This window comes from Pteropus alecto, unplaced genomic scaffold, assembly GCF_000325575.1.
Source record: "Pteropus alecto unplaced genomic scaffold, ASM32557v1 scaffold13, whole genome shotgun sequence".
Taxonomy (NCBI): domain Eukaryota; kingdom Metazoa; phylum Chordata; class Mammalia; order Chiroptera; family Pteropodidae; genus Pteropus; species Pteropus alecto.
The window spans coordinates 10,303,686-10,320,665 of NW_006434373.1; the positions used below are offsets into that span (position 1 = coordinate 10,303,686).

Below are 16,980 nucleotides of genomic sequence, written 5' to 3' on the forward strand. Positions count from 1 at the left end.
AAAGTAATTATAAATCCAGAAAACAATATGTAAGTGGTCTGGAGAATGGTGATCAGAGCAACCTTGCTCTTTCTGCCTAGAATGCTCTTCTCATGTGAAATATCAGCTTAAAGGTCACCCTCACAGAGAGGTTTTATTTTTTTTTGGTACCATCTTATGTAAAAAGGCCATCTAGTCACCTTCTAGCAGCGTTTCTCAAACATTTTGGGCTGGGAATCTCTTTAGAGTTGTAAAAAAATTGATCATTTCAAAGAGCTTTTATTTATGTATTATATCTATCAATATTTACCATATTAAAATGAAGACTTTTTAAAATATTAAATTTTAAAAGAATAAACCTACTTAGAATTAACATTTATGATGGATCGATATAAGTGGAAATGTTTTACATTTTTGCAAATCTCTAACATCCAGCTTAACAGAAGACAGCTGGATTCTCATATGTGCTCTGCATTTAATCTGTTATGATAACATACACCATGTAGCCCCTGGAAAACTCTACTGCATAATCATGGGAGAATGAGAGGGGGAAAAATATTATGAAAACAGCTTTTACTTGGCCGAGTCTCTGAAAGAGTCTGAAAGATATCCCGGTGGCCCAGAAAGCACTGGGAACCAATATTCTCCTGCATCGTCCACTTGTATTTTCTTCATAGCACTCATCTTGATCTGACTTTGTTCATTCATTTATTACCTACGTCCCTGTACCAGAAAATAACTCTATGAAAACTCAGATTTTTATCTTATTCACCACTGAATATATCCAATATATAGATGAGTGTCTGGCATCTTCCCACTCTTGCCAGAAGATATAACATAAACTTCTCGTGTAAATGAAATAGTCTTTCCCATTTTTGTAATCCATTGAAAATTAATACACATTGATCTTTACCCTTTCCTAGATGAACTCAAGTAAGTTCACCCGTTTGGTTCCTTTACAAATTAATATAGTTACCAGCAATGATGACTGCTCTTCTTACCGTACTACATCATTTTCCAATCTGTGCCAAGTATTAATAGATATTTGTGAAGAGCAGGGAATTAATGGTCAAATACAATAATATGACTAAGACTTAATTTCTCAAATTTTTATTCTATTATACATAAAACACAAATGAATCAAAACATGATCATTTCTTGTGGCAATTAATGTGCCCTGTAGATAATTTTGTCTACTTTAATGCAACCACACACCATAACACGGCTTTTATAAAAAGCTCTTTAAGAAATACAGTGCTATGCAATAGACTGTCCTAGAAGCAGCAGCTTACCACATGGAACATAAAGCACAAACTTTAATGTGATCCCTAGAATAATGATTAAAGCATTAAACCCTTTTAACAAGTGGATTATGCTTTTGTTGTTGTTGTTGTTGTTAACTAACATCACCCAGGAGGGAGCTTCCTTTATCTTCCATCTAATCTAATAACCAGCTTATATCCATGAGAAAGGTACTTCTTTACTAACTCTTTATGGTGTGGATGCTTGAGTCAAGATGTGAGAAGCTAAGATGACTTGGAAAAAAAGGTAATGTTTTTAGATAGTATACTTTGATTTAAATTTGGTACCTCTTTTATTACCATTAAAGGATAAAGACAAAACGTTCTCTTTCTCCTTGTCATGAAATATCAAGTATAAGTGATGAAGAAAAGTGAAACCAGACATTTTGACAACAGGAAAACATTTTAAAGACAATGGCTGAAATCCCCTCATACTGGATATGAAAGAGAACTTTAATGTCTCCCAAATTTAACATACGTATTCTCCAAGAGAATCAAATTAACCTTGAATTCATTATATACTCTATGATAATCTGACCTTGAGAGCACTATAGGATATAAAAACATTCTTCTGGGCTTAATCAATTTGCTTTTATAGATCTTTTTAATGAAAACTTTCAAACAATCAAAAGTAGACAGAATAGTATAATAATTCCCCAGTCATTCATCACCCAGATTCAACATTTTTAAACTGATTTTAAATTTGGATTTCAGCAGTAGAGTGACTAAATTAACCTCCTAAATATTATGCCATTATACAATAATATCAATCACTGTGCTACCCTAGTGAAATATACTGACATGTTATAGCTAATATATAAATATATAACTGATTCTGTCTATACATTCAATATTTTATGTAAATCGTGGTATTCTAACCAGAAACAGCATCTCTAAAGCTGTCATCATTAATCAAAACATTTCCTTATAAATGAAACATACTGTTTAAGAAATGCAACACAATTTTTATCAACTGATATGTTCTTATTTCTCTTAATGCTTGTATTCAACAACTAACTAGCATGTGAAGGACTGAATAAAAAGCTAAGAAAAAACACATGTGCGCACACACAGGGGTGCACATGAATAGCCATCAGCATGTTGGAAAGTGTACACACACAAGAAAAGAATACTATACTTAGCAAATTAGCATATCACAACTGTGCTTCAATATGGTGCCTCAGGAACTTTGTTAAACTATCCTTAGATAAGGTCCAGTCTGAAAACAAAGCCCCAGCAATCATCTCATTATTTCTGTCTCTTTGCCCACTTTAGAAAGCAGGCACTTAAAAACTTAATTTTAGAAGGCATTTGAATCATTAACTATGTGTAACAGTGATAATTAATGTTACTTCATTTAATCTGATATCTTCAATCTATTACCTTCACTAAAATAAAAATAAAATCTTTCCTACTGAATTGTAAGTTTAAGGGTTACAGAAAAATAAATGGATGAAAGTAAACTTTAAGAAATCACAAAGTTACTAAAAATTAAAAATAGCATCACAACAGAAAAACACAGGGAGGCTTCTCAAAGTGCCCTTTCTACATTTATTTCCAGAATTCCACATTTTAATTCAGCAACTTTTCTCACTTAACAAATAGTTAACAAGCATGTACTGAAAGCTTAGTGAGTGATGCAAAAGAACTAAAAAGCATGATTTCAGCCATCTACTCATATACAAGTTAGGCAGCAATCAACAGATGATGAATAAACAAAATATGGTGTGTGTAATATACACAATGGAATATTGTTCAGCCTTAAAAAGGAAATTCTGACACATGCTACAACATGAATGAACCTTGAGGACATTATGCTAAGTGAAATAAGCCAGTCACAAAAAGACAACTACTACACAATTCCACTTATGAGTTACCTAGAATATGCAAATTAATAGAGACAGAAAGCAGAACAGAGGTTACCAGGGGTTGGGGTAGGGGAACTAGGGAGTTACTATTTAATGAGTATAGAGTTTCAGTTTGGGATGATGAAAAGGAGATTAATGGTAGTGATTGTTGCACATTGTAAATGTACTTAATACCACAGAACTGTATACTCAAAAATGGTGAAAAGGGTAAATTTTATGTTATATATAATTTACAATTAAAAAATATATATAATAAAGAAAACATTATTCTTCTATGTACCCTAAAAATGGACCAAAATAAAAATCATTCTTAATTTCAACTGATTATTTGGATCATTAATGAAGGACATGTCCAAATTCTCTTCAAATATGTTTAAAGCAAAAATTATGCCATTTTCCCATGGAATTTCTAATAAAGACATGTGAAATATATATATGACAACTATAATGTGGCACATGAAAATGGGACGATTTCAAATTTTCTACATTTTCCTGAAATGGTATAATATTAACTCTAAGGACCATATAAAGTTAAGCATGAATACTGTAATCCCTAAAAAAAGCACTAAAAAATGTAAAAGATTCAATAGTCAAATTTCATAGAATTTCCAACATTAAAATGATCCAAAGAAGACAAAAAAAGAAAACAAGGTAAAAAGAGGAGACAACCAGAAAACAAACAAAACATTAGATATAACTCTCCAGCCACATCAGTAATTCATTAAATGTTAATAGCTTTCACTGAAATTTCATAGTGGTAATGGTTATACAATTCTGTGACTATACTAAAAAAACTGAATTGTACACTTAAAAAGGTGAGTGTTAAGGTATGTGAATTATATTTCAATAAAGTTGCTATTAAAGTAAATAAACTAAGGCAAACAAAAAAAAAAACAGACTAAATACTCTAATTAAAAGATACAGATTATCAGAATAATTTTAAAAGCATGACCCAAATACACGCTGGCTACAAGAAACATGTTTTCAATATAGTCAGATGGAGAAATAAATATCATGCAACCAGTAAGCTTAAGACACTTGAGTCTTTAAAGTCAAATATTAAGTGATATGCCCAAGATCACAAAGCTACGAAATGGCAGAGCAAGAGATTTAAGTCTGACTCTCGACTGTCCTTCCTAATAATTGCAAGGAAACAATAAAGAGAGAGAAGGAAAGCTAGAGTATAAAATTCAAACTGTTTTAACCTCAAGCAAAGTGAAGGAATCCTGGCCTTGTCAAATACCAGATTCTTAACTTCCCTATTGAAACCACCCCCCAAAATCTCACAATCTTAAATGTGTTTGCCTTATCTACATGCTTAAAAGACCACTAAAAATATAAAGATTTTTTTTTTCCTTTTCAGATATCCACTTTAGGGCATTTCTACTCAACATCTTCTTCAAATTCTTCAACCAATATTCCAGAAGCTGAATTCTAATCCAAATGCAGGAAAAGAAACATCCTCAAACATTTCAAAGGACATTCTGTTATAATAACAGTTTTACGAATTTGCTTTCATAGGTTTTCATAAGTTCTTTTGTACATGACATGTTTAGAGTCACAATTAGAAATACATTACAAAATTATTGTCAAAAGAAAAAGTCACCGAACTTTCTCCTCTAAATCCAGGGAGACTTGATTAATCAACATAGGAAAATTGAAGTAAAAGGCATCAGTGACTATTCTATAGCTCTACCAGCTCACTCAAGTATTTTACTTATAAAGTCAGCAAATCCAAGTGAAGACAGTTACTCTACTGGCATTCAAGATTGCAAGATCAGAAAAACAAAAGAAATAATTCTGTTCTTAGACATTAACAATGGTAAACCGATAGGATAAAAAAATAAAAAATAGCCTTCACCAGTAGCAAAAATAGGTGCCAGCCAAAGGTATCCATTTAAAAAACAAAAAAACAAAAAACAAAAAAACACTAACAACCCAGTCTAGTTCCAATTCATCTTAGAAGCAGTTTGGAACATTTACTGAGCACAGAATTTATAGTCATGTAGTCATTTTGTTGGAATCTATACTCTCATTTACTATGTGACATTAGGCAAGACATTTGTTTGAGACTGCTTTATAAAACCAGGAATATAAATAATAGTATATCACAGAGTGTCATAAAGATTAAATGAGAATGGTGCAGGTGTATCTTTAGGTAAGTATTTCATATCTTTAAGAGCATGGGGGAAAGGAAGTTCTTTTCTTATAAACAAATAAAACCCAAGTTCAGCAAATAAGAGTACCCTATATAATAAATCAACAGCAAAATTGTAATGCATGTGCACACACGTATGTCTGCTCCAGAAGAATGGTAGCAATAGTAGCCTCTAATGGTTTAAACTGCAGGCTGACGTCAGAGGTTCACAGATAGCTAAACCTTGTTTTTCAATGTATACATCTGACTTAACTTTCTTAAAATTTGGGGTTCTCAAAAACTAAAATTATTAATAAAATCAGATCTGTGTCAAAAATGAAAATTCTAATGTTAATGATAAAAAAAAGTATGTACTTAAAACTGGATGTCCACAAAATACATGGTAATAACAGTTCTCAACCTTTAGTAGGCTATGACATAAATAATAGTCACGTCATATAAAACATACTTCCGTGTGCTACCTAGATTACAGTCTATATAAATAAGAGTTACATACAACTCTGGGCTTGCAAGGCCTAAGCCTCTCCTTTGTATACTGCTCAAAAAATTTTTTTTTTCAAATATGAGCAAATAGAGTATCACATGAATCATTTTTAACTCACTCTAAAATATTTTAAAAATAAAAATATTGTTCAACAACATCACTGGCAAACTCGCTAACTTCGAAATTTTAGCATTAGTTACAAAGTACTTACAACTCACTTCACAACTATAATGACACACCATGGATTACAACCTCATAACTGAAGACCAATGACCTAGCAAAAGACTTTCTTCAAGTTTCTATTTACACAACAGTTATTTTCCTACAATCTGATCATGTGTTGCCTATATTACTATTAAAGTTGGGGAAAATTTTCTATGAGCTTTAGCTAAGTTCCCTACAGTTATTTGGTGTTCACTATTCTGCTACTATTTGAACGCTAACTTTCCACTGAGCCAAGTAGGGTATAGTATTTTTTAAAAGTGCTCTGTACTTATGGTCAGCCAACCGAGGTCAAGTCCTGATTCTGTTACTTACTAGCATAGTATGATTGCTGGCAAGTCACTGCACCTGAGTCTGGTTTTTTTTGTTAAACAGATTTAATACCAACCATCTTCAGTGGTTGCATGAATTAAATAAAATCATGTCAAAGTATTTTGCAAACTATAGTATCATACATATCTATACAGTAGTATAATTATATAAAATTATTAATTTCCTTAACAGGAAAAAATCTAAACTCCCAAAACTTATATGAAAACTATCAGAGTAATTTCCCCAAAACACTAATTTTAACTATCTAACGCGCCTAAAAACTCTTCAGTAGCTTTCACCATCCATTATTAACACCTATAATGATTGAGATGATTTCCCTGCCAATGCCAGACTTTATGCTGAATTCTTCATATATGTTGTTTCTAATCTTTATAACAACTCTGCAGGGTAGGTGTCAATCTCCTCATTTTACAGATGAAAAAAGTTTTGAGCTATTTCCAAATTTTGCTATTATAAAACAATCTCACAATGAACATTTTAAAAGTATATCTTCACAGGTGACATTCTTAATAGTAGAATTGTCATGTCAAATATGTACATTTTAAATTTTGATAGAAACTGGCAAATTTATAGCAAAAAATATATAATTTACATTCCCAAGAACAAGACATATTACCCGTACATTTGCCTACACATGGTATATAGTTATTTTTTGTTTAATCCAATGGATAACAATTACATCTCATTTTCACAATAGTTATATTCCTTTTCTTGCTAAGAGTCTCCAACAAAAGGAAATAAAAGAATAATATGAATATATATGTATATGTGTGTGTGTGTGTATAATCCAGAAAGATAATGAGGAACAATATGAAGTCCCTTTAAACTAATATTCCCTTTTTCCTACAACAAAAAATAAAAGAATAATATGAATATATATGTATATGTGTGTGTGTGTATAATCCAGAAAGATAATGAGGAACAATATGAAGTCCCTTTAAACTAATATTCCCTTTTTCCAGGAACAGGTAGTTTTACTTTTCAAAGCTCTTTCAGAAACTGTAAGAATTTCTTCTCTTAATCCTACCAGTCCTCACAGCCTCTCATCACTGTTCTTTACTACTCAGAATACAAGGAGCCCAGAAGGAAAATATGGAATTAAAAACAGTTTGGGAATAAAATCTGCATGCTCAGCACATTAAAACGACTGAAAATTGCAATTCTTTACGAGGATTATTTGTAGCTTTGCTTTTTCCATGAATTATTTAAGCAAAAACAAGATATGATTTTATTTAATCATGTACAATAGGAATTACATGTAATCTGATCCCACATTATGTAAATAGAGCATAAAGAATAATGTCTTGTAAAGGAAATTTATAAAGTTTAGTATGCTTTTACATTTGTTTTATTGTATACTTTCTAAAGCAAATATACAGATAAATTCAGAAAAAAATTCAACAAATCATTTTTATTCATCGCTATTAACTAAAAACTAGATATTGCATAAAGCACATATAGTTTTTCTATGAACGAAATAAATATGCTGCTCTTTGAAACACAATAAAAACAACAACCAGAAATAAAGGGAGAAAAAAAACCTCAATATTTGATTAAATTTAAAATATAAAAGTATTACAATAAAGGGAACACCATAGTATTAAACAAAAAAAAAATTCTATCTACTAATCTTCCTCACCATTTCCACTAACATGGTAATCTATTACCAATATGCTAGAAATCATATTTCTAAGAATATAATCAGTTTGAAATAGTAACTATATAATTTCAATAGTTACAAATCACACAATGTTTATATGGCATAATAAAATCTGTAAGCAATTTCATTTCACTGTTATTTTTATAGAACTTATCAACTATAACCAGATGTTCCAAAAGGAGCATTTTAAATGACACATTGCAATGGGAAGAGATTTTAATAGTAGGAAAATTATATCCCAAATAAGAATCTTGCCATGATGCACAAATAAAAAAGATTATCACTAGATGCATATTTTCATAGTGAACAAAAACATATAGTAACCTGCCTTCTAGTTTCAAAACAGTCCTTTTTGTGATAAGAAAGTTTTCTTGAAGGTTATTGTTTTATAATTCTTAATCTAATAATATTTACTTAATTCTTCCATAACATTCAGAGAAAGAAAAATGGAGGACATAAGATTAGAACTTACTATGTAGAAATCGTTGGGATAGATAACAAAAGGGAAACAAAGGCTAAGACCAAGTCTCTTGTCTCAAGAGAAGATTAAAATATAAAAACAATTTTAACATTTGGTATACCAAATATATATCAAATAAGAAATCTTAAAAAAAAAAATGTAATGCTCTAGAAGACAGAGGAAAGAGATTACTTCTCACCAGAAGGATATGGATCACTGTCCCTGTAAAGGTAACATGTGAATTGTGCCTTTAAGGATAGATAGTATCACAGGGATGTGAGGTACAGCATAGGAAATATAGTCAATAATATTGTAATAACTATGTATACTGCCAAGTGGGTACTAGACTAATTGAGAGTATCACTTCATAAGTTATATAAATGTCTAACCATTATGCTATACACTAATATAAAGTAATATTAAATATCAACTTTGAGAAATACAAAAATTTAAAGAGGGATAGTAGTTGGAAATGTGGAAGGAGAGGACAGGTGTGCCCACTGGGGAAAGAGGGATGAAAGGCATGGAACAGAAAGAACCAGCCATGTTTGGGTATAGTATATAGATAGTCAAGCTTGGCTGAGGCATAGTACTGAGAAAGAAAAATGGAGGACAGAAGATTAGAAAAAGGAAGAGAGTCATATATTCTACACTATTTTCTCTAATGTGACCCCTAATGGAAATAATATTATCTTCATTAACAGAATTTGAATTCTATAATATTTTCTTCCCTGCACCGAAGTCGTGTGTAGTTGTCTTATTTTCAACAATGTGATTGATTACCAGCTCCTCATGAGCAGGACCCGCATCTGATTCTTTTTATATACTTCTCAGATGCTTTGAACCAAATAAGCTTTATTTTAAATGATTGAATAAATGCATGAATGACTATATTAGCTATGTCATTTAACTTTTCTGGGACTAAGATATTCATTTATACCAGAAGTTCTCAAACTTTTTCTATAAAGGGCCATATAGTCATATTTTAAGCTTCACAGGCCATTCAATCTCTGTTACAGCTATGCAACTCTGCCACTGTAAAGCAAAGCAGCCCCAGATCACACATAAATGAATGAGCATGCCAATAAAACTTAATTTACAAACAGGCAGCAGGCCTCCTTTGGCCCATAGACAATAGTTTAAGAGACTTTTCACCTAAACAAACCTAAACTTAATGCATTATTTTGTACAAGTGCATTTCAATGTAAGCATTATATTCAAATCATTTTCTTCTCTAATGACAGAACCTCAGACAAAATTTCAAAGAAGATAAAAAATAAAAAGTGATATAAATAGGAAAATGTGAATATATTGCATAAAACCTGGTAAATCTAGACCTTTGGATAGTTCTACCAAATTTGCTCTCTCCAGACACTTGTTACTATTACCATCTGTATGATCTTGAATCACAACCTCTTTAGGCCTAAATTTTTAATCTATAAAGTAAATTGGTTGAAACAGATAATTCTAAGATAGAACTCTATGATTTTTAGAATTGTTCCTAAATAAATTTATAGATTTCAAGTGGAAATTTTATATAGAAAATGATTACATTCATAAATAAATTTGAATCCATGGCAGGACAAAATGCAAGTCTACCACCAGAAACAAAGCATTCAATATTGGAATAAATCAAGATAATTTAATACCTGAGATAAATGGTCTAAGGAGCTTTTTGAAACATTATTCATAATCTTATTTTAGTACCTGAAAAATAAGATTTCAGTACCATCTTGAATGTAGTTATAAATATACCTGGGAAGTCACTTAGTAGCAAGTAAGGTTAATTCACCTAACCAGAATGGTGATATCAGGATACTCAGATCGTGAAAAAAACTTTTCCCAAAATAGAGAATAAGATTTGATCAATCCTAAATGCCACAGTATGCCATAAAAGGGAAAAAATAAAATCTTACTTCTCTGGCTTTACATGCCATGCTCATGGTACAATAATTAATAAATCACTGGACTCACTGACTTTTGGTTCAAAATCTGAAGTTTATATGTAAATTTAAAAGTCAAAGTACATGCAATATATAATAAACTAGATGTTATTCATTAGGTGCAGTGGTGATTTTGTAACCTTTCAATTTTTACTCTTGAAGTCAAGACAGATTACAGAGTGAAAACTTCACTTTTCACAAACTATTTTCAAAGAATTGTTGGGTCAATTAAAATTCTATAATCTATCAGTACCCACATTTACAAAAGCAACACAATCACACTGCTTTCTGAAATATAAGTTAATGAATGATTCATTACAAACTTACCAAACATTTTGCAAATTCTTTGTTTTCTGAAAGAAATCCATAACCGGGATGTACCTTAGAAATGAAATCAAAAGTCACTTTTGTTTGTATCATATTGCAAAATCTTGATAAGCAAAATACAGAGTACATTAATGTGTTCATTGTTCAAGGGCCTTGAGTAAGGTAACTCCTCTGATCAGCTCCAACTCACATTCCTGAGTACAGAGTCAAATTCCAAGAAACTGCCTATTCTATATTCATGTTAGGCACACTATCTTTCGGCTAGCAGGCAAGGCCAGCTACCTACAGATAGTCTCGTCCACTTGCACTTGACTTTGCTATTCAAAACTAATTTAACTCTCCATTTTTTGATGCTAACTTTGGCCACAAGTTTGAAGAATTTTCTAATGGTTAACGAGTCAAAGAATTAAGTTCAAAGAAACCTTTTGCAAAATAGATACTTAAAAAAAAAAAAAAAAAACCCTCTTAATTCTCTTTCTTTACAGTACCAAGAACTGCTACTTTACAAAACACTGGCTACTAAGCCAACTAACATGATTTTATTCTTGATGATATTAATGTACTCAGCTACTACCCAATCAGCAGTTTCTGTCAAATCTAACTGAAATAGAAGTTTGGTTTTACTTTTTCTTTGTACTCTGAATTTTTTTCTTCTAATATCTACCTCCTCTTTCCTTCCTCACCCCACTTAGCCATTCACAGCCTCTTTATGTTATTCTATGCAAGCCATACTGCTAAAATCTAAATTCTCTCATTCTGTTCTAATCAAGTAATTTTTAACTCTACCACATTGGCCAAACATAAATTTAGCCATTCTATTATCAGTTAGTATTGAACATATTTTCAGTAAAACAATTCTGCTTTAAAGAAAGTCAAATGTCTAAAGAGGCCAGTATCATAATCCAGAAGTAGCTACATATCAATGATTTTTAAATGCTGAACCAATCTTTATAAACATGGTACAGAATAATTTAAACTGCTGGAGCACAGGATAAGTGTTTTACTGCACCAATCTCATTTTATATAAACATTCGACTACAGATTGCATTCTGTCAAGCTATAGTTAAAAGGTTAAAAAAGGTTACCATCATTAACTCTGCTAATAAACTGTAAACATCTATAATATGGGTTCATGAATTCAATTTTTTATTTAAACATGCATCTTACTAAAACATTTCCTTCAAAAGAAATGTGAACACTAATTGAAACACTCCAGGCTAATTGCTGGTGTTGGCTGCTTCCATCCAATTTTAGAGATAACTCTGCATAGTTTTCAACATTACATGTAATTAGTTCTCTTGATATTAAAACACATACATGCACAACAACAACAAAACACTATTCCTGATGTCAGAAACCAGTCTTTTCCTTGGATTCCACTTCATTCAAACAGAATTGGGGGTGGGGAGAATTATTGATTTCTCCATGTTAGTTATGTGTATTCTATTGATGTGATCAAAATAAAATAATTAGCAGTTACATTAAATAATTAGCAGTTACATTGTTTATATTTCTGGAATTATAACTAGTTGTGCATAATTTTTACATGATTAAAATAGAATTTAAACCAAAGTATTTTAAACACTGTTTATAAGAGAATTTTTTTAAATGCTCTTATTATACTGAAAGGGTTAATACTCAAAACTAATTGGGATTTTTTTTTCCCAGCAAATTTGGAAATGAACTGAAACTGCTCCCTGGTGTGAAAGCTGAATCCAGCAGCCACCTGCAGGATCAGCGACCAACACTGCCAGATGCTACAAAGCCTTTGATTTCCAGTAGCGAATTCAGCCACATTTAACTCATGTGACGTGAACTAAACTGCAACAGCATTTTCAATCGTTATTCTTTTTTTCTTTTTTTTTTTTTTTAAATACAAACTCTAGCTTCTGCTCACTACATATGAAACAGCTGCAGTAGATAGATTCATTCAGACTCACAGCTTGGGCTCCGGTTTTCTTAATGGCTTCCATGATGGCATCCATGTTGAGGTAGCTTTTACTGGTGGGAGCTGGGCCAACACAGACAGCTTCATCCGCCATTTTCACATGAACCTAAAGAGACAAATCTCTGCATTAACAGATGCTCCTAGCAAAAAGAACTATCATCATATGCAAATGTACACAAAGTTGCAAATCTCATTGTGTCACATGTCATTTATGTGTCACATGTCAGATCTTTTTCAATATAACCTAAAAAATAACAATAGAACAAATAAGCTCAGAAACCATATTAATCATGATTTCATTTATCACAAACCTAATCCATTGTCTAACCAAATAATTTCCATAATATTCTCTATCAATTTTATTAAGTAAAATCACAGCAAACGACATTAGCCTCTTATTCAGTACCAGTATACATAAATCTTATATCAAAACTACCCTGTTACATGTAGCCAAGACAGCCCAATATTTTAATAACAAGCACTCATGTCCAGTTCTAAGCAAGCTCCCCAGGAAGTGGGGATAATTAGAGGAACTGAATGAAGTGATACAGTGAGTGTCCCTGCACAGCATCAGGTCAGCACCAGGCACAAATTAAAGCTCAGAACTAAAGAGTTCAGTATCACTACACATGAACCAGAAAATCTTGAGGATCATTTAAATACTCACATTTGATCCTCGTCCATTTTACCTTTATTCCTAAAAGAACTGATATGTGCATTAAGTCCTAAATCCACTCAAAACTCAGTAATATATGCTCCATTTGAAGACTACTCACTCTATAATGTTTTAAATCTATTTTTGCTAGGCATTCAACACTGAATAAAGTTTACTTCTAAAAGAAATCTTTTTTTAATGAAAGGATTCACATATTTTTTTAAATGGCTTTTCTTAAGTTTTCCCATTTAAGTAATTCCCAATCAGTATAAATTTATTTTACAGGCTGATATAAAAACTGGAACACATACACAAACCCAGACATTTATGACCCACCCCACACCCCTACCAGAAGTTGATGGTGGCAAATACTTTCACATTATTGCTAAATTATATTTTTCAGCTGTGAAGTGATTTTTTAAGAAGTCCTTTGTTTTAAATGAGATCTACAGAAAAGTAAACCTAGAATGTCATCTTTTAGAAGCCCAGAGCTCTCTTTATCAATTCAATACATATTTTCAAATTAAGTAAAAAACTCTATGTGCATTAAAAAGTAAGATAGTTGTCCAAGGGATTTACAGATCAATATTTTAATATAAAATACTCAAATATATACACTATAATTTCTTTAAAAACATCCGCTTTGAGGAAAGGCAGCCATGCTCACAAAGGGGTCCTAGATATTGACGTGTTCGAAGCAAGGCTCTCCTAGTGGTTGCCTTTACCTTGCTATTCTAAGCTTGACCTTGCTCTTCTTCCCTCAGACCAGAATGCCCTCTCCTCTGTTACCCTCTGCCTACTTCAGATCCTATTATTAGCAATTCTGTTGCTGTAATCGTAGTTTTTTTTTTCTATAAGAAATTAAGTGCTAAACAATTCTTTAAAAAGAATGCATTGACCAGGTAAATCCACACTTATTCTGTGTGTGTGTGTGTGTGTGTGTGTGTGTGTGTGTATTTCTCCCACCCACTCCCCCCTCCCCCCAGATATTACCCATTATTAAAGAGGCATTTGAAGTTTCACTTCTACTACTAGGTCATTTTCAAGTACTTCAGCTTCATCTCCTTTAATCTGAAATCCAATATTACTTAGTGCAAATTTTGGCATTTAATCACAGCCTGCCCAGCAATAACACTTAGACTGCTTTATAGATTATGTCTATTACAATTTATACATTCTCCTCCACCACATCATAAAGTCCTGCAAGTCAGAGGCTGTATCTGAAATTCTATTTTTTTAAATCTACCCCAGCACACTGTCATGTACTAAAAACTTGTTATCTCATATGTACACTTGGATGACAAATTTAATAATTTGTCATTTAAGCCACTCTCTTTGCAGTCAAAGTCAAAATCTTAGCAACACATATGGAACTGAGGGTTGTATAGGGGGAAGAAATTAAAAGATATACACATGCATATATATGTATGTATTTATGTATTTTGGATATGTATTTACATATCCAAAATTTCTATAATAAATGTGTGTCAAAAGTAAAAAGGAGGGGAATCCTAATAGTATTTTAACTTAGTTACTTCCACTCTTTTCTCTAAATATTCTTTTGTAATCATACTGCATTATAATTTCGTATTCTTTTGTTTTTTAATTAACATCATAATAGACATTTTTCCTATGTTATCATAAATTTTGTATTCATACTGAGACTTTAGGTCAAAGCCTAACATATTTTAGCAGATGATTGATATTAGTTGAATAAACATCCAAACAAATTATACATAAAAAAGTCAAGACTGCTTACATATTTTACAAAGAAAGGCAAAATGCATGCTATTTCTAAAAAATTGGTTGGTTTCTTTTCTTCCTTTTCTCAGAAACAAACTTTATGTTAGGGTAGAAAAGTATTTTAGCAGTTCAACAAGCCCTTAGTCTAGCCCGGGGTCAGTACCAGCAAAAATGCTGAGCAAAGCTATTTGAAAGAAAAAACTAGAATTCTCTGCTGCCTCAGTTCCCAAGGAGATATTTATGAGTCAACTGGGAAAAACAGTTTAGAAAACTTTTGAAACTCAATTTCAATTTCTGTTGTTATTGTTGTACTAATTTTGTGAGGCAATTTCTTTGGCTAAATACAAAACAAACTATTCAAGCAATGGAGATCTCTTCCGAAGAATGATTTATTTACTTAACTAAGTTGACTAGACGTATTTTTGTTTCAGAAACTGTAACAACTTAGAAAATACAAATTCCTTTTTATACCGTTTAATAGTAAAAAATATATATATATAAAATCGTAGAAAGTTTAAACTAAGGTAAACTAATCAACTGACTAGGATATTGCTGGCTACTGTTTAAAAAAAAAAAGATCTTAAAGTACTAAGATTTGAAGTAAAGCAGTCAAGTCTTCATAAACTTTTCCTCTAGGAAAGTTTCCAACAGAAGATTTTTTAAATTATTAGTTTCCTCCTCAAGCATTTAATTTTGTATTTTGAATTTTTATATTTTAGAGAGAAAAAAATTGGTTGTATCAACCTATTATTTGCCAAATAATGTTCTAGCAGAATAAATGGTGTGTTTTCAACTCATAGGACTAAAAAAAAAATTACCTTCCTACTGACGTCTTAAAAATGAATTCAAATATTTGAATATAGAAAGGTTAAAAATTGTACCAGAATTTTAAAACTGTGAATTTGAGGAAAATTCATACTAGTCCATCAGATGCCTAAGATATGCTGAAAAGATACTCTGCTTGGTTCCTATCCTTATCAAATAAATAATATTTTAGTGTTAAAAAGTAGATCAGATTAGATCTGACTGCAGCTTATAAATACCTTCTAAACTAGTACAGACTGAAAAAGAGAAGACAAGCAGCTTTAAAGAATTTTTTTTCATGCCAGGAGATTTTGTGAAACCTAATACTTCAAGATCTACAGTCACATGGGCATTATTTACCACGACCATGAACACTTGAGTTTTCCTTGTGATAGCCTTCAATGCAAACGCTAGGTAGAACACAAAGATGACAAAATATAGATTAGGTGTTCTCCTTGCCTGAAAACAGCAATGCCTCACACGACCTGGCCAGACTTCAGTATCAATCAAATCTAACCAAATTCTCTAACGTTACAAGCATACAAAATTTACCCACAGAGACTGGAACATTAAAGAATGCCAACTGCATCAATCTTAATTTGAAGAACTAGAAAAAAAATAAGTTTCAAACAAGCAGATAAAATTCTATTTCTAAGAGAAAAAGAAAAGAGAACCCTTCTCTTTATGTTATACGAAGTATCTAAAGTCTAAAGAGACTAATACAAATGTCAACAGACTAGCGAGCAGTCTGGTACATCCTTTCTAGAAATGCAGTTTGCTCCCTAGAAAAGTGATTTTTTTTTAAGTCAGTAAACATTACATTCGCTTTGATTTTGTTTTGTAAAACTACATGTGTAGCACCATGACACATTTATTCACGATTTTTAGATGGCAGAATTGGTGACTTTACTATTTTTTTCTGTTACAATTTACATAATTTTCAAAGCAGTAAAACCAAAAATTTAAAACTACAGAAAAAAAAAGAGAATAGATTTTTGCCAATTGCAAAACTCCCAATCCATTTCCTACAATCCAGTTTTTATATCCCAAAAGGGAACTACCTTCAATCAATCCTAGAATCAAAACAAAGTTTTA

General features: G+C 31.6%; 1 protein-coding gene across 2 annotated transcripts in view; it reads right to left on the reverse strand.

Moving 5' to 3' along the window:
- The window catches only part of PCCA (propionyl-CoA carboxylase subunit alpha), a 337,827-nt gene that overhangs the window by 273,470 nt on the left and 47,377 nt on the right, over positions 1-16,980 (reverse strand). For both annotated transcript variants that reach the window (XM_015587373.2, XM_015587371.2), the window contains exons 5-6: positions 12,676-12,789; positions 10,736-10,789 (exon numbers count right to left, since the gene is read on the reverse strand). In XM_015587373.2, the coding sequence (XP_015442859.1) occupies positions 10,736-10,789; positions 12,676-12,789 (168 nt within the window). The remainder of the gene's footprint in view (positions 1-10,735; positions 10,790-12,675; positions 12,790-16,980) is intronic.